The 23,681-nt window shown below is 35.3% G+C and overlaps 1 protein-coding gene across 7 annotated transcripts in view; it reads right to left on the bottom strand.

Moving 5' to 3' along the window:
• LOC126194626 (ral GTPase-activating protein subunit beta) overlaps positions 1-23,681 on the bottom strand; it is a 425,832-nt gene that overhangs the window by 96,790 nt on the left and 305,361 nt on the right. For all 7 annotated transcript variants that reach the window (XM_049932779.1, XM_049932783.1, XM_049932785.1 and 4 more), the window contains one exon: positions 13,361-13,556. In XM_049932779.1, the coding sequence (XP_049788736.1) occupies positions 13,361-13,556 (196 nt within the window). The remainder of the gene's footprint in view (positions 1-13,360; positions 13,557-23,681) is intronic.

Below are 23,681 nucleotides of genomic sequence, written 5' to 3'. Positions count from 1 at the left end.
TTCTGTTATATTACGTATTTTATTATATTATTTATTTATTTTTTATATTTTAATGCTAAATCTATGAAAATTTGTATTTGACTTCTAAATAAATACATGTTAGGGCATCAAAGTTTCTATGGAAATATCACCACAAGAACTTAAAAGGCAGGATTAACAAAGATCTCCAACTCTAGCTGTCAGAATTATGTAAATTCGGAAAAGATCACATTCTATGACCCCAATTATCATGCAAAGTTTAGCAGTTGTTGCAATTTGTGGACAATATAAAAATTCAATTAAAGGAAAACAAAAAATCTGTGCAGACCATATAGTCAACATGAGTGAAGCAATGGGCGCATAGCTAGTAACAAATAGCTGATCATCAACATCAAGAAAAGTATCAAAGTAGCACATGAAAGACCATGTACATTTCATAACAGCAGGAAAGAAAAAGAAAAGTTGTTAGCTTTTGGAATAAATTCTTTGTAGAGCTAGAGTACATAAACACACACACAAACACATTGTCCAAATGGTACAAATTGTATGTGCCTGTGTATGACTCAATGCTTCTGCTGTTTGGTGGGTGGCCTCTATACTAAATGATTTACATTCTGGGTCAATTCATACCAAGTGGTCCAGCACTGGTTGCTTGATCATCTCAAAAGAAATTAGCCGAGTGAATTCCCTCATGTTCGATGGACTCAAAAATAGTTTAAATTTTTTTTATTGATTATCATTTAGAAATAGTGGCCATTTTTGTTTCAGGCTGCAAGCATTCTTACACATTTACAAGCTTCTGCAGGTTTTTAAATTATTCAGTAATGAGTTGCCCCAGACCTTTCTAATAAGAATAATTTAGTTCAGCACACACTAGACCATAAATTAAAATCATAATCACGTAGCTGAATGTATTCCTTAATATACTTTTAATGGCTCTAAGTTATTGGTCACAAATTTAAAAAAAAAATCAATTTTTGAACAGTATTATGCCAAAAAATAAGTAATTTCTCAGCCTTAATATTTCTTGCTGCTACAGTAGACAATATAGTTACTTTTAATAGAGTATTAGTGGTAAGAAGCTCACACTTACGGAAAACAAATACTCTATTAAAAAAAATAAAAAAAAAAAAAAAAAAAAAAAAAATTATCTGCAATATTTTATCAGGGGACTAGATAAAAATCTGAAAATTACACACTTAAAGACCTTTATGGTACCAAACTTCAGTATAAATTTCAACTTTGAGATTCAGTGGGAAGTTATGTAAAAATTGCTAATATGAGTCAAAAATATCCGCATTATCTGGACTGAAAGATGAAGTGTGAGTTACATAATTTAAACATATATGATCATTTTTTAAAATAAGCCAACTAATTATATTATCTTGTTCTCATCTTATTTGTTTTTACTATGTTGTTCATTGAACAGCAGAAAAGTTTCTTTACTCAGTTTTGGCATTATCTTAAAAGTTTGCCCAGTTGCAGTTGTAAATTCCAGGGGAGACAGCTTCTTCAGTACATTTTTAACCAGCATCCAGACTTGATCCTTTTCAACTTTTTTAAATGAGGTCCTTGGTCCAAGTGGATGGTAAAATGTAATATCCACAGCTTGATTTTGACAATCAACATTATCAACTTTGACAATCCATCATTGTTTACCATAAACACAAGCTACTATGTCCTATTTTGAAGTGCCAGTGGTAAAAATTTTCCACACTGATAACGTTCACTATCAGGAAATGGTGACGTGAACTTACACACAAACAAGTTGTGTGACTGAAACATAAAACAATGAAAAGATCAGGTGCTTTGAATCTTCTGACAACTTTAAATTTTGGTGATATAAATGAACGTAAACATTATAGGTGCCATGCAACAATACACCACTTTGATCTCAACTCACAAAATTTTGACCTTCCAATTTTAATGTCGGGATTTTCTTTTTTGAATTCAGTGAATGTTAGAACCAATTTCTATCACAGAAACACAATCTTTTTTGGCAGGTATCAAATGGCTTTTATTGTCACCTGCGTAAAACCTAATAATCTTTTCAATCATGTTTACATCTATGAAATTAGATGCAGTTTTCTTTTGTAATGCAGGTAAAATTCCCTGCTCTTTTACTAACATCCTTGTTAATTTAATCAAATGTTCTGATACATTAAATTCATCACAATCTTTTGCTTGACTCCAAGAATTTGGTAATAAACTAATAATCTTAACTTTAGCCTCTTTGTTTGAAACGTGTCATAATTTTTTAGCTTTTCTATCAATCATCATTTTCAGTCAGATATTTTTTAGTACTCTCATCTGTTTAGTGTAAGTTTTCTTTTGAAATGAAACTTCCAAATTCCTTTTGACAGTAGTTGTCACTTTCTCAATTTTTGCATTCAATGCAAATGGTCTTTATCCTTCTATTAATTTTGTAATTTTACTAACAGGGGATACACCAATGATTTCAAAGCCAAATCTACTTTTTTAATAGTTTCTGATAAGTCACATAGTTCTTTATCTGAACTATCACTATCCCTTTCTTTGTTGATAACAAATGTCTTAGAATAACACATTGGGCACAATGACTTTCCTGGTATTATGCTGATAAAAGAGCTTTTATTTTTAGAATAATGACTGAACATTATTTCTCTCAGACCTTTTGTTATAGGCTTCCTATCTTTCTTACAAGGGTCCAAGCAAGACTGGCCAAAAACATGATAAAATTTCTTTGAGTATTTATTTAATTTCATACCACTTGCAAGTTGAGCCAACTGCAAGACTCCATTGTTAAACTCCACACTTCAAGAGTTCATTCTTTACTGAATGTGAATGAACATGTTGGTAGAAGGTGGAAGACAACATGCAGACTTGTACAGGCTCGCCTGTGAACCTGTAGAAACTTGCAGATGCTATCTGCTAGCTTGCTGAAACTTTCTGCAGAGAATTGTTTCAACAAATAACCATTCATTATGTTAATTTTATGTGTTTTTGGGTGTTTAAATTATATAACGGATTACTTTATTCCATTACTCCAAATATTGCAGATATTAAGGAACTGATTTCTGACTCATATTTGTAAATTTTTTTTTAACTTCTCACAGAATCTCAAACTTGAAATTTATACTTAAGTTTAATATCATAAAGATCTATTAAGTGTGTAATTTTCAGATATTTATCTGGTCCTCTAGCAAAGATATTGTAGGCCAAAGAATAAAAAACTTCAAAAATCCATTTTTAAAATAGTGTATTTGTTTTAACTGTATGCTACTTATCATTGATACTCTATTAAAAGTAACTATACTTTGTAGTGTAGCAATACAAAAAATACTATGGCTGAGAAACTACTCCTCCTTTGGAAAAATACTGTTCAAATAATGAGGGTTTTTTAATTTGTGATCAATAACTTTGAGCCATTAAAAGTATATTAAGGAATACATGCAGCTAAGTGTTCATGGTTTTAATTTATAGTTGAGTGTGTGATGAACTAAATGCTTCTTATATGAAAGGTCTGGGGTAACCCATTACTGAATAATTTAAAAAACCGCAGAAGCTTGTGAATGCCAAAAATCCCTTGCAGCATGAAACAAAAATGGCCGCTGTTTCTAAACGATAAAAAATTTAAAAAAATTTTAAAAAGTTTTGAGGCCCCCAAACATTAGGGAATTAACCCAAAAAACATCAAATTTTTCTAAGACAGTCAAGCAACCAACTATTTTTTTCATGGACCAATTTGAATGGAATGATTCTTCTACAAGAACTTTCCTATTACACATACATTTCATGGAAGAGAGTGATGAAGCTGGTGTGCACTGTAACTATTTGTTGAATTAGTTTGCTCAACAGTCTGATTAACAGCATACTTGCAAAAGAGATTAAAATGTTTAAAACTTAAAAAATGCATAAGATACAAGCACAGCCAGAATCTTATCCAGATACTCCTGTTTTTCCACAAAGTCTCTCAAAGATGAAAACTTGGTCTTTGTCCAACATTTAAAAGTAAATAGATTAACGACAAAAGAAATACAAGATATGTGTCTTCAGCAAATTGAATTTCAAGTATGTTGTTGTTGTGGTCTTCAGTCCAGAAACTAGTTTGATCCAGCTTATAACGATACAGCCTTCCCCAAAATTCATATGAAATGTCTGATACTACCTTTTTTTATATGCATCCGGATTGTTATCAGACAATTCAGTGCTTCCTAAGGCCTTGTATGTGCGTCTTTATATACACATCATTGTGTCCTATTTGATAAAAAAAATTGATATTCATTGTGAAGGCGTGTGGAATGATCTAGAAGAACGTGCGTTGTCGTAATTATCGGTGGATTGTTGTCATTGATAAAACTATGTACATATACTAAATTAAATAACTAATCAAGAAACTGAAGTAATAAGTCCTTAGCAAAATAACTAGAGACTGCAGAGATGTTAGCATGAAAAATCAATGGTTCTAATTAACAAAATGGTAATCTAAAAATCCAGTAACAGAAGATCTTGAGAAACAGCTTAAAAGTTATTACTAAGTGATGTATTTTCATTTGTTATTTATTTTTATGTCTTCCTCTGTAATTAATATTCTTTGTAATTACATTCCTAATTAACTCCCCAATTTTTACATCTCACAGTTTTCCTATTTCCAGAATTTGAGGCCTTATTTGTGCATTTTATGTATGTAATCGAATCAAGCATGAGCTCTATACTACCACTGAATATTAGTAACCAAATCCAAACTGTAATTAATTATGTAACTAAAATAATATGAGAGACATTATTGTAATTATAGTTCAGGATGATTTTCTTATGGAAAACAAAAGATATTACTATAAAAGATTGCCATTGAATATCGTATTTTATACCTTATTCAGTTGTAACATCAGTTTCTTTACGTTTTGTAAATTTTAATTGTAACATCAAAATTGTACAAAATTAATAATGCTTTATTTTGGAAGTTATTGTTAAATTCTATATAAAGTAATGCTGTGAGCAAGTCTGTTTTGAAGTTACTTTTGGAAGTCAAAGAGATCAATGAAGTCTGTGCGTGTTTTGTTTAAATGACGGATGTGCAGTTTGGATGTCAATTAATGTGAATAAATTTTGTGAAGCATGAAAATTTCACATTCATTCATCAATGGACCAGGCAGAAGATACTTAAGTAACATTCAACATGAATCATTAGAAATGGTGGAGTTGAGCTGCGCTCGATGTGTGAAATGCGGAAATATGTTTAACAAGTGACTGTTTCAGGTGAACGTAAGACGAATGCCAAACATAAATTGTCTTGAAAAATTTTGTGTTACGGATGCACAGCATGAATGGATGTTGCTGCAAGGATAGAGTTGGTGTGGATAGAAAGGACCAAATTCTCGGACAACACTGTCAACCATCTGATGAGTAACACTTTATCTTTTTATTTGAATGGTTTTATGACAGTGACAGACATTTGTGTGGGAAGTTTTTATATTTTGTGATTTACCATGGTTGATAATGACAAAGTAAAAATGAGTCAGAAAAACTCATAAGCAGTGAACCAATGGAAAACGCTTCGGAGCTAGGAGCAAGTATCAGTGAACTATCGCCCAGTAGTAATCAAAGTGTAGAGCGAAGTTTTGGTGGAGAGGGTTCCAGTGAAAATATTGCCACGAGTACTCCAACTGCTCAGGGAAGAGTAGGTGGAGATGATTTGTCAATATTATTAATGCAGGGTATGAAAGAAGCTAAGGAACAGATGGGACAGATGAGGCAAGAAGTGAAGCAACAGATGGGACAGTATATGCAAGAAGCGAAGGAACAGATGGGACAGATTAAGGATATTGGTCAACAGGGTCTACAGTTAAGTCAGCAATTCAGTGAACAAATGGCAGAATTAAAGAATACTGTTACTGAAAATACTAATCAGATTAGTGAAATCCAGGAGGGTTTGGCAGTACTAAGAATTACTGTTGAGACAGGACAGGGTAAAACTCAATACTCGTGTAGGAGCAGTAGAAGGAAGGTTAGACATATTAGAAGCTAATTTCACACCAGAGTTGTCCAAAAACGAGGAGAGATTTGAAAAACTAGATAAACAGGTAGAAGTAGAATATTCTAAACTTAAAGTAGAGGTTGTTCAGACTAGAAGACTGTTAGAAGAGAAAGTAGAAGCTTACAAAAGCAACTGTTGAGCTAAAGCTTACAGACATTTCCAATCAAAGAAGTAATGTAGAACTAAAGTATGATGTAAAAGTAAAGTAGTAGATTTAAGTAAAAAAGTTGTAGAACTACAAGAGGTGTAGCTCATTGTTAGCAATATTAATTGTGTATGGGGTGGCATACCTTTAATATGCTTTCCAGGAGATGGTAAGTTGCATCTTGTTGATTTTTTACAGCATTGTCAACATAATTTTAGTAATGGCATGACAGATAATGTCAAAATCAAATTTGTCAAGATATTTTTGGATGGAGAAGCAGTCTCATGGGCCAATCAGAATGTTAATTGTGCCATGTCATATGATGAATTTGAAAGAAAGTTCTTAAATAAGCTTTGGTCAGAATCTGAGCAAGCTAGGATTAAGAGCGAGTTTTTGAATGGTCGAATGTACAGGGAAGGTGATGGTAGCTTGAAGTGTTTTTGTGAAAACCAATTGAGGAAATTAGTATATTTAGACAAACCTTTTGACGAACTAATACAAATAGATGCCTTAAAAAAGGAGATTACTGAAAAAGAGTACAGTGGGGGTTGATTTATGGACCAGACGACTCTGTAGATCAGTTCTTGAGATATGTAGATAAGTTGGATAGAGCCTCTGAGGGAAATGAGAGGTTAAGTAATGGCAGATTTGGCAATCAACCATCTGGAGGGGGGGGGGGAGGGGGGGGGGTTGGAATCAGAACAGGAATCAAGGTAGGAGTGACAATGAAAATCAGGATAATAGTGGTTACAATAGAAGTGATAATAGATGCATCAACCATAGAAATGGGAATGGAAACAGAGAATATGACAACAGGGAGAGACTTTGGGAGAATAATAACATGCAATTGGATAATCATCAATCAAGACCAGGCAATTTAAACTGATGGACACCTCATTGGAAGCCTGTCAGTTTGGGGCGAGAAATAAGTACCGAAATCAGGCTAAACATCACCGGCCTAGAGACATCAAAAATATTTACAGAAGACAGAGTAATCGAAGATATTGGAGAGGAAATTACAGAACTAATGTAAGAAGAGCACATCAGATTAGCAAATTACAGTTTGACAGTAAATTCTGGAAAAGTATGAATGAAAATTGAAGATGTAGGAATGTTGAAGAGGTTCCGTTAGAGGAGGAAACTATCTCAAGTCTATATAATCAGTGTGGCAAAAAAGTTTGCGAAGAAAATGTTTGTTCTGATAATAATCCTGATGAGTCTGGATTAGGTAAATTAATGGAGGAAGAATCTATCACTGTTAAGAACTTAAGTGATGATACTTGTATTGGTGTACCTGTCAACAATTCTGATGATCATTGTAAAGATGTTGTAGAAGTGCCTAGTATTGGAGATGATTGCATGTGTGACATTGCTGATAGTGAAAGTGACAGTAGTAATGATGAATGGGAGGAAGAATTAGACAGCATGGTGTATATGGAGGTTAAAGAAGATTTAATTAATGGTGAATAAGATGATGTCAGTAGTATTTGTGAAGAATATGAGAACCATACTGTACCAATGGGAACTGGGAAGGTATCAACAGATAAGGAACATGTGGACAGACATTATGATTTAGATGTAATGCTAGAAACTTTATGGGATTCTTACAAGGTTTACAGTGATTTACAGTGACAGCGACAGAGTAGAATGGGACATCAAGATTATTTGTGGAGAATTGCATTTCAACTGGGATAGTAGAACGAATCATCAGGCTTACAGTGAGATCAGTTCCGGGAAAAGTAGATAGTGTGTAAAAGAGGGACATGACATCAAGCAGTCATCTGATGTAGCTCTAAGCAAAATTCAGACAAGTTAGAGAAATTGTGCAGAAAAAAAAATGGTATAAACGACTTGGACTTTAGAGAGATTGAAGATGATTTGTTGCATGAAGATGAGGAAAGCAGGAAGGAAAAAGTTTAGAGTAGTCCATATATACGTATAAAAGTTGCAAATTATGAAGGAGACTGCCTCTTAGACACAAGTAGTCCTGTCTGTGCCATTCCTGAAAAATTTAGAGACCAGATAAGACAAAGTGCTGACTTTGAAGAATATCCTGTTATTGGAATCAAAATTAAAGGAGCAACTAGTAGGCATAGCAAACTTGTAAACAGGCAAGCCTTAATATCTTTCACCGTTAATGATGTAAGTATAACCAAGGATGTTTCGTAGTACCTGACCTCAATGAAAATATTTTGTTTGGAATGAACTGGATACAAGGAGTCAATGCGGATTTTAACTGGAATAACAAAAGGTTAAGGCTTACCAACCAAAAGACAGATGTAAAGCATGCGACTGAACTAATCATCCAAATTTGCCTAGAGAACAATTTTCAAATTAGAAGACTGATTTGTGCAAATGAAAAGACTGATGTTAAGGAAGAAGACAATGAAGAAGAATGCAATGAAGACAAGAATGCTGAATTAGTGGCCACCAAACTAAAAGAAGCTGGAAATCTAGATGAAGAACAGACAGACCTATAGTTTGTTGTGGGAATACAAAGATGTGTTTAGTGAGAAACCTGAAAAAGTGTATGAAGACTTAATCTAAAACCTCACGAACCATTTTTTATCAAACCATATGGAGTAAGTGTCAAACAACACGAAAAATTAAGATGATGTAAAAGCCCTCAGGAGGACACATCTTCGTGTCAAGTGCGTGGAGAGCACTATGTCTCCGAGCTATGTAATACTCTATTTTTCTTCTTTTCATTTTCGGATGCTACATCTTTTACTCATCTATAAACCTGCAGTGCATGGCGAGCACTACGTCTCCGAGCTATGTAGGATTCTATTTTTCTTCTTTTCATTTTTGGATGCTACATCTTTTACTCATCTATAATCCTGCAATGAAATTATCTCTTACTGAAAATACTATCCGTTCTCTGTAGTATAAGTTTGCTGTATGTAATATGACTATTGAGTGACATTATTTGAGGAATAATTTGAAAATGTAAACTGTGTACTAAATTTGACTTTCCTACAATATTGATTGAAAATTACTGCAGTTACACTCTGTATAGCATGTATTTGATTTGTGGGTGCTTCTTTAAGAATTACAGGCATGATCATACTTTTAAGAATTTGCTACTGAGATGAACAAATGGACAATGGTGAAGATATACAAAATGGACAAGTTGCACTGTGACAAAATACATTTTATGAAAAGTATGTTATTACCAGATGGTGTGATAATGAGCAGTCTCTGAGTTTGTTTGATATGATAAAGAGTTAAATGAGATCTGAAGGGTCAAATATACTGTATAGTGGAACATACTGAAATATTAATCAAAAAGAAAGGACACATATCTAATTCATTTTTGGTTCACTGACTTTAATCTGTATATAACTAAATCTTTACAGTTTAGAGATGCTTAATTTTGTGTGATTTTGTTTGTAAATATGCTGATAGTATAGGGTAGTATGTGAATGCTTTAGATATATTCATACCTGTTGTGACCTTAATTGTAACCTACACGAGTACCTTGAGTAATGGGTTCATCCCTGTTCCTACATAAAGAACTGTATCCTAGATCCTTACCTGACCTGGAAGAGAAAATTAAAAAACTGTGAAACTAATAGTGGACTGGGCTATTGCAGCATAGAGACTGCCAGAAAAAGAGAGGTTGCAGAAACAAGATGGACAGCGCAAAAGGAATGATGATTGTGAGCTGCCAATTCCTTAAGGTGTGCAATGTGAACCAGTGACTGGAGTGACAGCTAAGAAAAGAAAACTTTTTTGGTTTTTTTGACTGGGTGTATGTATTTAGCAGACATTTATACAAGTAATACTTGTAAGAGTGGCTTGGGGCGGGGGGTCTAACGATACAGCCTTCCCCAAAATTCATATGAAATGTCTGATACCAGGTTTTTTAAATGCATCCGGATAGTTATCGGACAATTCAGTGCTTCCTAAGGCCTTGTATGTGTGTCTTTTGTCTTTATTTATGTCATGCGTTGTCTTTATTTATATCATACTGTCCTATTTGATAAAAAAAATTGATATTTATTGCGAAGGCGTGTGGAATGTTCTGGAAGGATGTGCGTTGTCGTAATTATCAGTGGATTGTTGTCATTGATAAATTATGTTCATATACTAAATTAAATAACTAATCAAGAAACTGAAGTAATAAGTCCTTAGCAATAAATAACTAGAGACTGCAGAGATTTTAGCATGAAAAATCAATGGTTCTAATTAACAAAATGGTAATCTAAAAATTCAGTAACAGAAGATCACACTATCTCGAGAAACAGCTTAAAAGATATTACCAGGTGTTGTATTTTCATTTGTTATTTATTTTTATGTCTTCCTCTGTAATTAATATTCTTTGTAATTACATTTCTAATTAACTCTCCAATTGTTAACATCTCACAGTTTTCCTACTTCCGGAATTTGAGGCCTTATTTGTGCATTTTATGTATGTAATCGGATAAAGCATGAGCTCTGTACTACCACTGAATATTAGTAACAAATTCCAAACTGTAATTAATTACATAACTAAAATAATATGAGAGACATTATTGTAATTAAAGTTCAGAATGATTTTCTTATGGAAAATTAAAGATATTACTATAAAAGATTGTCATTGAATATGGTATTTTACACCTTATTTGGCTGTAACATCAGTTTCTTTATGTTTTGTAAATTTTAATTGTAACATCAAAATTGTACAAAATTAATAATGCTTTATTTTGGAAGTTATTGTTAAAATTCTATATAAAGTGATGCTGCGAGTGAATCAGTTCTGAAGTTACTTTTGGAAGTCAAAGAGATCAGTGTAGTCTGTCCATGTCTTATTCACATGACGAGTGTGCAGTTTGGATGCCAATTAATGTGAATAAATTTTGTGAAGCATGAAAATTTCGCATTCATTCATCAATGGACCAGGCAGAAGAAACTTAAGTTAAGTAACATTCAACATGAATCGTTACAAGCTCTCCATGCTACTCTATCCTGTGCAAGTTTCTTCATCTCCCAGTACCTACTGCAACCTACATCCTTCTCAATCTGCTTAGTGTATTCATCTCCTGGTGTCCCTCTAAGATTTTTATGCTGCACGCTGCCCTCCAATACTAAATTGGTGATCCCTTGATGCCTCAGAACATGACCTACCAACCGATCCCTTCTTCTAGTCAAGTTGTGCCACAAATTTCTCTTCTCCCTAATTCTATTCAGTACCTCCTCATTAAATATGTGATCTACCCATCTAATCTTCAGCATTCTTCTGTAGCACCACATTTCGAAAGCTTCTATTCTCTTCTTGTCTAAACTTTTTATCGTCCATGTTTCACTTCCATACAAATACTTTCAGAAACGGCTTCCTGATGCTTAAATCTATACTCGATGTTAACAAATTACTTTTCTTCAGAAAGCCTTCCCTTGCCAATGCCAGTCTACACTTTATATCCTCTACTTCGACCACCGTGAATTATTTTGCTCCCCAAATAGCAAAACTCATCTACTACTTTAAGTGTCTCATTTCCTAAACTAATTCCCTCAACATCACCTGACTTAATTCGGCTACATTCCATTACCCTTGTTTTGCTTCTGTTGATGTTCATCTTATATCCTCCTTTCAAGACACTGTCCATTCTGTTCAACTGCTCTTCCAGGTCCTTTGTTGTCTCTGACAGAATTAAAATGTCATAGGCAAACATCAAAGTTTTTATTTCTTCTCCATGGATTTTAATCCCTAATCCGAATTTTTCTTTTATTTTCTTTACTGCTTGCTCAATATACGCATTGAATAACATCAGGGATAGGCTACAACCCTGTCTCACTCCCTTCCCGACCACTGCTTCCCTTTCATGCCCCTTGACTCTTGTAACTGCCATCTGGTTTCTGTACAAATTGTAAATAGCCTTTCGCTCCCTGTACTTTACCCCTGCCACCTTCAGAATTAAAAAGAGAGTATTCCAGTCAACATTGTCAAAAGCTTTCTCTAAGTCTACAAATGCTAAAAGCGTAGGTTTGCCTTTCCTTAATCTATCTTCTAAGATAATCCGTAAAGTCAGTATTGCCTCACGTGTTCCAACATTTCTACAGAATCCAAACTGGTCTTCACCAAGGGCAGCTTCTACCAGTTTTTCCATTTGCCTGTAAAGAATTCTTGTTAATATTTTGTAGCCATGACTTATTAAACTGATGGTTCAGTAATTTTCACATGTCAACACGTTGTTTTTTTTTTGGATGAAATTATAATTTCTTCTTGGAGTTTGAGGGGGTATTTCGCCTGTCTCATGCATCATTTCAATCATATGCACAAAATAAAACTAACATCAATTGCATTTGGCGGCCTTTGCTGCTTCCTCATAGTGGTTTAATGAGGTTCCTTTCCTCAGTGTATTACTGGATAACACATATTTAAATTTTATTCTGCAGGAACACTTTTTATTCAGTTGTACTTTTTTATTTCTATTACATTATTTTAACTTTTTCATTGATTTCAATTCGGCAGAGTCTCAGGTCATGGTAAGAGTCACAACAAAATTCACAAAAAACTGATAAGAAAATCTGAAAGCCTAAAAGAAAGTCTTTCAGAATTAAAAAAAAGAAACGTAAAATGTAATGCTTAAATAAGTGTTATCAAAGTTCATTTTCTATGCCTAGTGTTCACTAAGTGTGGCAGTTTCTTTTGAATGAGCCTGCATTATTAATGACAAACCCCATGAGGTGTTCTGAACTATCGAGTACTTAAAAGATGCCTAATTTAGAGAATTTATCAGTACGGTAAAAGCTTAGCGAGATGTCTTATTAAAACATAATAAAGTTAATTTTAAATCTGGATACTTTTTTATGATTGTGTAGATACAAATATTCTGGTCTGAGCTGCTGGAGCCAACTATCATGTGTGCATGAGTTGTGTTTGCTTGTGTGAATGAATGGTGTATGCGACTCTGTCTTTTTCTGACAAAGGCTGTGGCTGAAAGCTTATGTATAAGTGTCTTTTAATTGTGTATGTCTGCAATTTAACATGCCATCTTTATGGTATGTGACAATATATCCATTCCTACATTGTTGATACTCTAACGTGGAGTTTCCACTGTTTGTAAGCTTAAACCTATACTACTTATGACAAGACTGTAACATACATCTTTTTAAATGTCTAATGTTTAGGATGAGTCAATTTGTATTAGTGCTTGCAAGAGGGAAGCATACTTGAACTTAATAACTTATGCTTAATAATCATGACTGATTTCCATGAGCTATTTATTGGACCTCACCTTGATCATTTCCAAGTGGTTCTTCTAAAAGTGCCAGCACTGTTGAGTTTTCAATAACAAAATAACGGAAATGCTCAATAGCAGCCTCCTGTGACAGCTCTCCACCTGGCCAAGAGTTACAATGTTTCACAAGTGAAACCTCATCCAAAAGAGAAGAGAGAGATTCAGGTCCGCATGGCGATGGGAAGTACCCCACCTGAAACATCCCATTAGACCTAGTGTCAATATTTATTTGCATATTTGCATATTTTTTCAGTAATAACAGAAATAATAATGTAAACAAATAAGTAAAAATGTGAAAGGATAATCACTGTAGTAAACTTGAGAAATACAGTATAATCTGATAACTCACTTGCTTAAATTTCTGTCATGGAGATGACTGTAATTAATATTACAGCACATAAATTGCTAAATATGGTATTTATTTCAGTTCATCTACATACATGCCCCATGTTGTGAAATTTGAACCTCTAGAATTAGGCAGAATTTGAGAATACTATAGGATAGGTATGTGGTTAATCAGCTAAAATAAGATTTTTCATCTGGGAGGAATAGCATTATTCTCAATTATCTACATCTCTCCCACAAAGGCAGTGCCATATTTGATTTAACTTCTGAAATAATCTGTTAGTTAGGTGCTGAAAAAAATGCAAATCAAAATTGAAAAGAAGTTTATCTAAAGACTGATGAGTATAGAATAGAACAGATGAGTGTCTGAGTGCGTAAGCTGGAGATCAATTACGCCCCCCCCCCCCCCCTCCGATGACTTATTAGTTTTATGATTGAATTATATAAAAGGTACAGTTGTATTATTTCCTACAGACAAACTCCAAACACTTAGCTCTGGCAGGATCATGTGAAAGAATCATGGCTCAAGCTCAGATAACAGTTGACTGATATAATCAAACCTAACACATAATATGAAATCTCCAATACTGGTGGGTATTGATCACTTCATCTGTAAATAAAATAGAAACTTTGTAAAAAATCAATCTTTATAAGATGTGAAAAACCATTTCATTGAGCACAAATTTAACATTTGTGTATTTAAATAAACATAAACATAAATATGCCAATTTTTATAAGTAGTTTGCATATATGTTTACAAAAACTTTTGAAATAATGTTTATACAAACTTTTGTAATATTTACATGTCAATTTATGTCAGACTGTCTGGCCATTCTGCTGAGTATCAGTATAAGTGATTGAAAGCTTTGCACTACACGTATATTATCTCTATTCTTATTGCTTGCAATTGGTGGGAAATATTGTAAGAGGCAGTCGCATTCTAGTTGTTTTAGAAAGCAGTCATGACAGAGAGTCTTGTGGAACTTTTTGTGAGAAGTCAGACATGCTTTGTGCAAATGTAACAGCCTCTTAGAACTGTACTGTCTCATGCAAGCAGATGAAATAATATTAATGTGAAAGCTGTATTATCATTGTGACCAGTCATCTGAGTTATTAAGAATATGCTAGATTAAATGAGTTTACTGGTTTTATTTGGTAGTTAGTGAACAGCATTGAACTTAACAATCTGGAAATAGTATAATTTCTTCATACAAGCAAGACCTGCAAACACTGTCACATCCCTCACAAGAGACAATGAAGGCAACAGCAAAGGAATCACTAAGTATAATTATTTTAATAGTTTAACACTGTGTGCACATCTTTTCAGTTTTGTCTATAAATGATGAATATATGTGTAGTGGATGAGACATTGTATACACTTTATTAAAAGAGGTGTGTTACACTTTGCACTGAATAGTTATGTACACAGCAGAACACTTCAAGATGGGCAGGGCTCTCTACAGCATACAGTCTCAGTAAGAAATTCTAAAGATACAGGAAATACAGCTCAACAGGTATAGAACACATCATTCAGCTATAGACAGAGAACTACTGAATGAAATTTGTCTGGCTTTTAAGAGAGTAATATGTGAATATGTATACAAGGGTAAGTCAATAAAAATCTGCAAATTTGGTCTAATTGTCTTTAGGCTGGCTCTACGGCTTTTTAAGTTCACCAGCTGCTGGACTGAACTTTTGTCTTAGCCTGTGGTAAATTGTAGTGTTATCACATCAGTCTGATTTACATTGTTGCAACGTGAAGATGCTCATACCCCTCTTTGTTTGCACCATAGAGAAAAAGCCTTCTGTAATCCAATTTCTGTGGTCTGAAGATGTAGCAGGACCAACAATTCAATTCATAGAGAACTTTCAGCACAATATGGGGCAATGTTTTGTCCCAACTAAATTTTTACCACTGGATTTAATAGTTCAAAAGTTACCAAACAAGAGTAAAGTATGAGGAAAGAGTGGAGCTTATAGCTACAGGCACAACTGATGCCTATATCAAAAAAGTTCACGCCTTGGTTCTGAATAACAAGTGAGTGATTTGATAATGTAGCAATCAATATGCAAATTCAGTCATGGTTCTGCATATGAAATCATACAGAATAGGCTCAATTTTCACAAAGTTTGTATGACATGCATTTGAAAATGACTCGATGAAGAGCACATGCGTAACCGTATGAAAACTTGTCAGCACCTACTCAGCCATTACACTAATGATGGTGAAATGTTTTTCAAATGAATCATTATTGAAGATGAAACTCAGATTCATCACTTTGAAGCAGAGAGTAAACGCCAGAGCAGGGAAAGGAAGCACCCCGAATCTCCATTCAAAAAGAAATTAAAGAGTCTAACTTTTGCAGGAAAAGTGATGCTCATAGTTTTTTGGGACTCTGAGGGTCAATCCTGGAACATTACCTGGAAAAGGGATCAACAGCAAACAGTGAACATCACAGTGACATGCTGCTAAACAAGTTGCAGCCTGCAATTTGCAATAAACACATAGGTAGATTGTCGAAAGGTGTTCTTTCATTGTATGGCAATGTGTGTCCACATAGCATTGGCCAAACTATTCCAACTCTTCAGAGACAGTGTTTTGAGGTGTTGTATCATCCTGCAAACAGCCCAATATTGCTCTGTCATGTTTCCATCTGTCTGCTCCACTTAAGGTTGGTAAAAGAGACCCCGTCGATTCAGTTCCAGTCAACAGGTAAAAGAAGCGGTGTGTATGTGGCCCACTGTGCAAACACAAACCTTTTTTCAGAGGGTATTGGAAAGCTTGTGCAACGGTGGATCAAATGCATTAAAAAGCAGGTTGACTATGTTGAAAAATATAAAAAGCTATAAAAACTGTGTATCCTTGTAGTAATAAATTATAAAAATTTATTGCAGATACTTATTGACTTACTCTCAAATAAAAAAGACTGTTCCTTTGTTTGTACTTTTGGTGAGTTATCATGAACATGCTAACAAATGTTTCTGAAATATAGCAGAGTTGGCAAATGAAGATCCCTGAATGTGCTGTTGCCGGCTTTCAACTGAAATGCAAATGGCTGTGAAAGCAATAGGCATCTAAGCAGCTGCAGCAACACCGAAATGTTACCCTATATATGTATACAAAATCCATTTTACAAGAGGTGACACATGAGTTGTTTCAGCAAATTTGCATATTTCATACAACTAGTGGCAATTCATATGTTTTAGGTGTATGTGTACACACACATAGCATAACTGAATTGTGTCAAATAGAGAAGTACACATTCCAGTTCATACGTGATATAACGGGTGGTAAAAGGTAGAAAGATTAGGGACTAACATGTCATCAACATCGAGTTTCTTAGAGATGGAATGTTTCAAGGATGGTGAAGGGCATAGACTATACCCTTCTAAAGGAAGCATCCTGGCTTTTGCGTGGACCGGTTTCGGGAAATCATGTAAAACCTGAATCTGTACAGCTGGATATGGATTTAAACTGTCGCCCTCTGGAATGCGACTTACATTTGCTAATCACTGTGCCACCTCGCTGAGTGTACGAGGTGTGATTGGAAAGTTTTGAGAATGGGATTCTAATTGTACAATGGTGGTACTTACACGCTACTGTGATGCATCTCCCTCAAAACAATACCCCCTCTGACTGAATTCACTGACTCCAACAGTGTTTCCACTTTTGGAAACATTCCAGGAATTTTTTTTCCTGAAGTGTGTAAAGGATGCTCTCCATATTTGCCTGGATGTCTTCAATTGAGTCAAATTGCTTCCCTTTCAGTGAAAATTTCAGTTTAGGAAACAGGTAGAAGTCCACAGGGGCCAAATCAGGAGAATATGGCGGTTGTGGATGCACAGGAATTTTGAATTTGGTCAAAACTTCAATGATGGAGACGGCACAATGAGGCAGAGCATTGTCACGGTGTAGCAGCCAACTCCTGTCTTTCCACAATTCAGGCCATTTCTTCTGCACCGTTTCGCACAAACGCTCAAGGACACATTTGTAGTATTCCTAGTTAATTGTCTGTCTTCCAGTGGTAAATTCATGACGCACAATACCGGCAGAATAAAAAAAAAAATCACCAACATTGTCTTCACCTTTGACCGACTTTGCCATGCTTTTTTCGGACGTGGTGAACCTAGAGTCTTTCACTGAGAAGACTGCACTTTGGTTTCAGGATCATATCCATATACCCACAATTTGTCACCTGTAATTACTCTATTTAACAAATCTGAGTCATTTTTAGTCCGATTAATCAGTTTTTGGCACACTTCAAGTAGGTACTGTCTCTGGTCAACCTTGACAACACTTTTGGAATGAATTTTGCAGACACTTGACGCATGTTTAGATCTTCAGTTAAAATTGACTGAACTGCATAGAAAATTAAATTAAGTTCATCAGCCATCTCCCTAATTGTAAGTCTATGATCAGAGTCCACTAAGTCATGAACTTTCACAACATTTTCATTCATTTTTGAGGTGGAAGGATGGCCGGAACATGGTTCATCTTCAAATGATACGCGGCCATTTTTAAATCTGTTGAACTGAACAAAACACTCGACTGGCTCCTGCAATTATCTCCAAAAGCTGTTTTTAATAATTTGTAAGTCTCAGAAGCTGATTTCCCAGTTTTAAAACAGAATTTCACACAAACTCGTTGCTCCGTTTTTACGTCCATTTTCACGCAGACAAAATCCAGCAACAAGCCCTAACAGACCCACACTTAATCAGCTGCAACAACGAACTGAATAAATGAAATGCAGTTTCCTGTCAGAGAGCGTTCAAGGACAAGGCAATGACTCACTCCCCACCCTCCGTGTACTTGCCTGCCAAACCAGTAAGCAGTAGTGGATCCATTCTTAAAACTTTCCAATCACACCTCGTGGAAGGTGGTGTGAGTTGTGGAATTTCAAATGCTGTTTGACACTAAATAATCACATGCATTTTCTTTTCTCCTTCCAAGTGAATTTGTAACAGTTGTCACAAACTAACACTTTTGTTGTCAAATCAATTATTCTATGTAAAAGACATGCAACTGATCAATCTACACCTCAAGCACGATTGAAAAAGGCATCATGAACTTCAGTAATAGAGGAGCAATGGGAAGCAAGAGTGGAAATTGTCTGATTATGCACTGCTCAAGCCCATTCATCTGTAACAGATGAGGAATGGGAAGAAAGACTGGAAAGCTCCCAAGTACACAAGCCTAAAGCCTGTTTGAAACAGTTGAGCAGTGAGAAGCTAGACTGTATACCATTTGAGTATGTGCTGCTCTAGCCAGGTGACATTGAACACAAATTTACACCTTTGTGTATTCCATTACAATGCTAATTATGATTACTCTTCATCCAAATGTGGTAATTGGAAAACTGGATAAATTATGCATGTATTGCATGCCCTCAAATTTACGAATGAAACACCGGGAATGTGCTGTGCTGGTGGAAAAGTGAATCAGCCAGAATTACATTCACGACCTGAACCATTGGTATAAGGTGACACAACCCAATCAATATGTTTCTTGTCAAACATATGCAAGTACAGTTCAAGTTTCCAAAATACATCATTCCGAGCAACAGAGCAACAAATATAATGCACAAGAATTATATGATAACATTCAAAGTGCGAAGATAAATTTTCCATCATGCACGATCTTTATTGCCTTCTCCAAATGCAGATAAAAAAGTCTTCAAATTTATTTCATAGGGAAACTCTGATAAACAATTTGATCAATGCTGTCAATTCAATAGGTGCATTAAACGAGAAATTGCCATTACTTACAAACTTGATTCAATCAACACAATGAATTAATTTGATTGTTCAGAACTGACCTAGACAGATGCCGGCTAATAACTAAAAAGTTGTAGTCAGAGCAGACAAAACACCTGTCAACAAAAAAGAAATACTGTACAATGCACCAACAATTAATGAAGTGTTAATCGTTATTGTCTGTGAAGAATTTAACTCATGTGATACAGTTCTTCATTACAAAAATAGTGGTATTCAACGTGTCTCTGAAACTCACTGCTCATACTATGGATTGCGATGCCTGATGGATATCATTTCAATATCAAATTTAGAAATCTATAGACAAATAAGGAAACAAATAAGGAAGTCAGTGCCACAAATTACTATTTATATTGATGATGATTTGTCAAAATGCTGAAATGTTGGCAATTATCCCGTCAATATACTGCCAATATGTACAGCAAAAATTGAAACTGAATTACACCTACATCTGATTAAAGGAAACCAAGTTGCATTCACAAGAGTGCATACATTTCAATGAAGCACAGTTAATGGTGAAAATGTGAATTGGGAAAAATGGTCATACTAGAAGCGGCATATAGAGGGAGTCCACAAGGCATGCATGAATACACACATCTTTGGGTTGTCATGATATGACTGCATATGTATTCAAACCAAAATTGAAATTTTTACAGGATTTCATTGTCAAGCATAAAGTTTTTGGAGAGACATGGATGCATTCCACTGAATGGCAAAATACAGAATTGCCACATGCACACATTTTGATTTGGCTGATTGAACACTACATCAAACTGATCGAGTTATCTCAGCAGAAATACCAGATGTCAACACTGATCCAGACTAATTTGAAGCCATCACCAAAAACATGATTCATGATCCATATAGCTTATTCAATGTGGCTCACTCAACAATTCAACACGCCCAACTGATGAGGAATGCACGATACAACACCCACGAGACTTATTTGCTGTGACTATCAGTGGCAACCAACTCTATAGTTGATGTGGCACCCAAAGACTTCCAGCATAAGAAGTCACCCTAACTCTATTAACAGCCTTGTCAAAGAGGGGGGAAGACCGGACAGAGGTTCAGGCCGCTTTGTTGCCATTGAGGTGGGAAACTACCCCTAAAGGTGGAATAACCAGCAATGATTAATGGCGTGAAGATGCAGAAGGCAATGGAAACCACTGAATTAAAGACACAATGTGTACGCAAAGAACATGTGGCCTGTAACTGAAAATATGTTATGATGATCTCACCAATGGCAAAAGATTCTGGAATAAAGCCCATTCAGATCTCCGGGAAGGGACAGAGAAGGGGGAGGCGACTATGAGAAAAAGATTGAATAAACAATGAAAGGATAAAGTTCTACAAGCTGGGGCATGCAATGTCAGAATTTTGAACGTAGTAGGGAAGCTAGAAAATCTGAAAAGGGAAATGTAAAGGTTCAATCTAGACATAGCGCAGGACAGTGGAGTGAAATGGAAAGAAGACAAGAATTTCTGGTCAGATGAGGATAGGCTAATATCAACAGCAACAGAAAATGGTACAATGGGAATAGGATTTGTTATGAATGGGAAGGTAGGGCAGAGAGTGAGTTACAGTGAACAGTTCAGTGATAGCATTATTCTTACCAGAATCGATCATAGTGCAGGTATATATGCCGACGTCGCAAGCTGAAGATGACGAAATAGAGGAAGTATATGTGGATGATGAAAGGGTAATTCAATACACAAAGGTAGATGAAAATTTAATTGTCATGGTGGACTGGAATGCATCTGCAGGGGAAGGAGTAAAAGTAAGGGTTATGAGAGAATATGGGTGTGGTATTAGGAATAAGAGAGGAGAAAGACTAATTGAGTTCTGCAATAAATTTCAGCAAATAACAGAGAATACTCTGTTCAAGAATCAAAAAAGAAGGAGATATATTTGGAAAAGGTCAGGAGATATGTGAAGGTTCCAGTTAGATTATGTCATGCTCAGGAAGATTCTGAAATCAGATACTGGATTGTACATCATACCCAGGAGCAGATATAAACTCAGACCACAATTTAGAAGTGATGAAGAGTAGGCTGAAGTTCTGAGAGACTAGTCAGGAAAAATAAATCTGCAAAGAAGTGGTATACAGAAGTGCTAAGGAATGAAGAGACATGCTTCAAATTCTCAAAGGCCACAGACACTGTGACAAGCAATAGCTCAATAGGCAGTTCAGTTGAAGAGGAATGGACATCTCTAAAAAAGGCAATCATAAAAGCTGAAAAAGAAAACATAGGTACAAACAAGGTAACTGCAAAGAAACTGTGAGTAACAGAAGAAATACTTCAGTGATCAATGAAAGAAGTAAATACACAAATGTTCAGGGAAATTAAGGAATACAGAAACACAAGTCACTTAGGAACGAGGAAGATAGGAAGTGTACGGAAGCTAAGGCAAAATGGCTTTATGAAAAAAAGTGAAAGTCAAAACAACCTATGGTGAAATTAAAAGCATGGGTGGTGACATTAAGAGCACAATGGAAATTCCATTAAAAAATGCAGAGGAGAGAGCAGATAGGTGGAACGAGTACACTGAAGGCCTGTATGAAGGAGAAGACTTGCCTGATGTCACAAGAAGAAGAAACAGGAGTCACTCTGGAAAAAGCATTTGACAATGTCAAAATTCTGAGGAAAACTGGGCTAAGCTATAGGGAGAGATGGGTAATATACAACATGTACAAGAGTCGAGAGGGAATAATAAGAGTGAAAGACCAAGAACAAAGTGCTTGGATTAAAAAGGGTGTAAGACAAGGATGTAGTCTTTCACCCCTACTGTTCAACTACACATCAAAGAAGCAATGATCGAAATAAAAGAAAGGTTCGAGAGTGGAATTGAAAGTCAAGGTGAAAGGATTTCAATGATACGATTCGCTGATGAAATTGCTGTCCTCAGCGAAAGTGAAGAAGAGTTACATGATTTGCTGAATGGAATGGACAATCCAATGAGTATAGAATATGGATTGAGAGTAAATATAAAAAAGACAAATGTAATGAAAAGAGAAACTTAACATCAGGATTGATGGTCACCATGTAGATGAAGTTAAGGAATTCTGCTACCCAGGCAGCAAAGTAACACATGAAGGATGGAGTAAGGAGGACATCAAAAGCAGACTAGCAATGGCAAAAAGAGCATTCTTGGCTAAGAGAAATCTACTACCAAACATAGACCTTAATTTGAGGAAGAAATTTCTGAGTCACAGCATTGTATGGTAATGAAAATGGACTGTGGAAAAACTGGAACAGAAGAGAATCGTAACATTTGAGATGTGGTGCTGCAGACGAATGTTGAAAATCAGGTGGACTTATAAGGTAAGGAATGAGAAGGATCTGCACAGAATTGGTGAGGAAAGGAATACATGGAAAACACTGACAAAAATAAGGGACAGGATGATAAGACATTTGTTAAAGCATTGGGATATAACTTCCATGGTACTACAGGGAGCTGTAGAGTGTAAAAACTGTAGAGGAAAACAGAGATTGAAATACATCCAGTATATAATTGAGAACACAGGTGGAGTACATCCAGAAAATAATTGGGGACATAGGAAAAAGTGCTCCTTGGAGATGAAGAGGTTGGCACAGGAGAGGAATTCATGGTGGGTTGCATCAAATCAATCAAGAGACTCATAACTCAAAGAAAAAGTCAGTTAATTGAAGATGATGGTAAATCCATCACTTTGAAAGTAGGAAACAATGACCTTAAAGTTGATAGTTGTGGGCTGTACTATATGCACTGTTACTCTCAAAAATATACAAAGCACATACCACTGTCAGGTACTGCAATTTGGTGAAACTAATAAAGCACATTTGCAAATACATCAACAATAAAAGTGATATGGCAGTTTTGTTATTGTTTTCAGAAACTTTGTACTGTTGTTTTTGCTTACATACAGTTGTGTATAGGCCAAACTTGTGGAATCATATTTTCATGTTTATCTGTAATTTAACTGACTTATTCTTAATAAAGTATTATGTTTATCAGGAGTGAAAAGTTCTTGACTTGCTGTAGAATTGTTAGGTCAGGGCTTTGGCGTGACAAAGTGTGTATTTTTTTTGCACGTGGGTGACTGTAGTGGTGTGGGAGTAGGGGAAGTAAATGAGACTCATCAGTGGTTTTGTAGGATATCTAGTAGAGATAGTAGATACTAGAACAGGAGGGGAAATTGCCGCCCTTCAGGCTGAGC

This window comes from Schistocerca nitens, chromosome 7 (assembly GCF_023898315.1).
Source record: "Schistocerca nitens isolate TAMUIC-IGC-003100 chromosome 7, iqSchNite1.1, whole genome shotgun sequence".
In the NCBI taxonomy this organism is placed as follows: domain Eukaryota; kingdom Metazoa; phylum Arthropoda; class Insecta; order Orthoptera; family Acrididae; genus Schistocerca; species Schistocerca nitens.
Note: the sequence above shows the minus strand (reverse complement) of the source record. Positions and strands in the feature narration are given on the sequence as shown.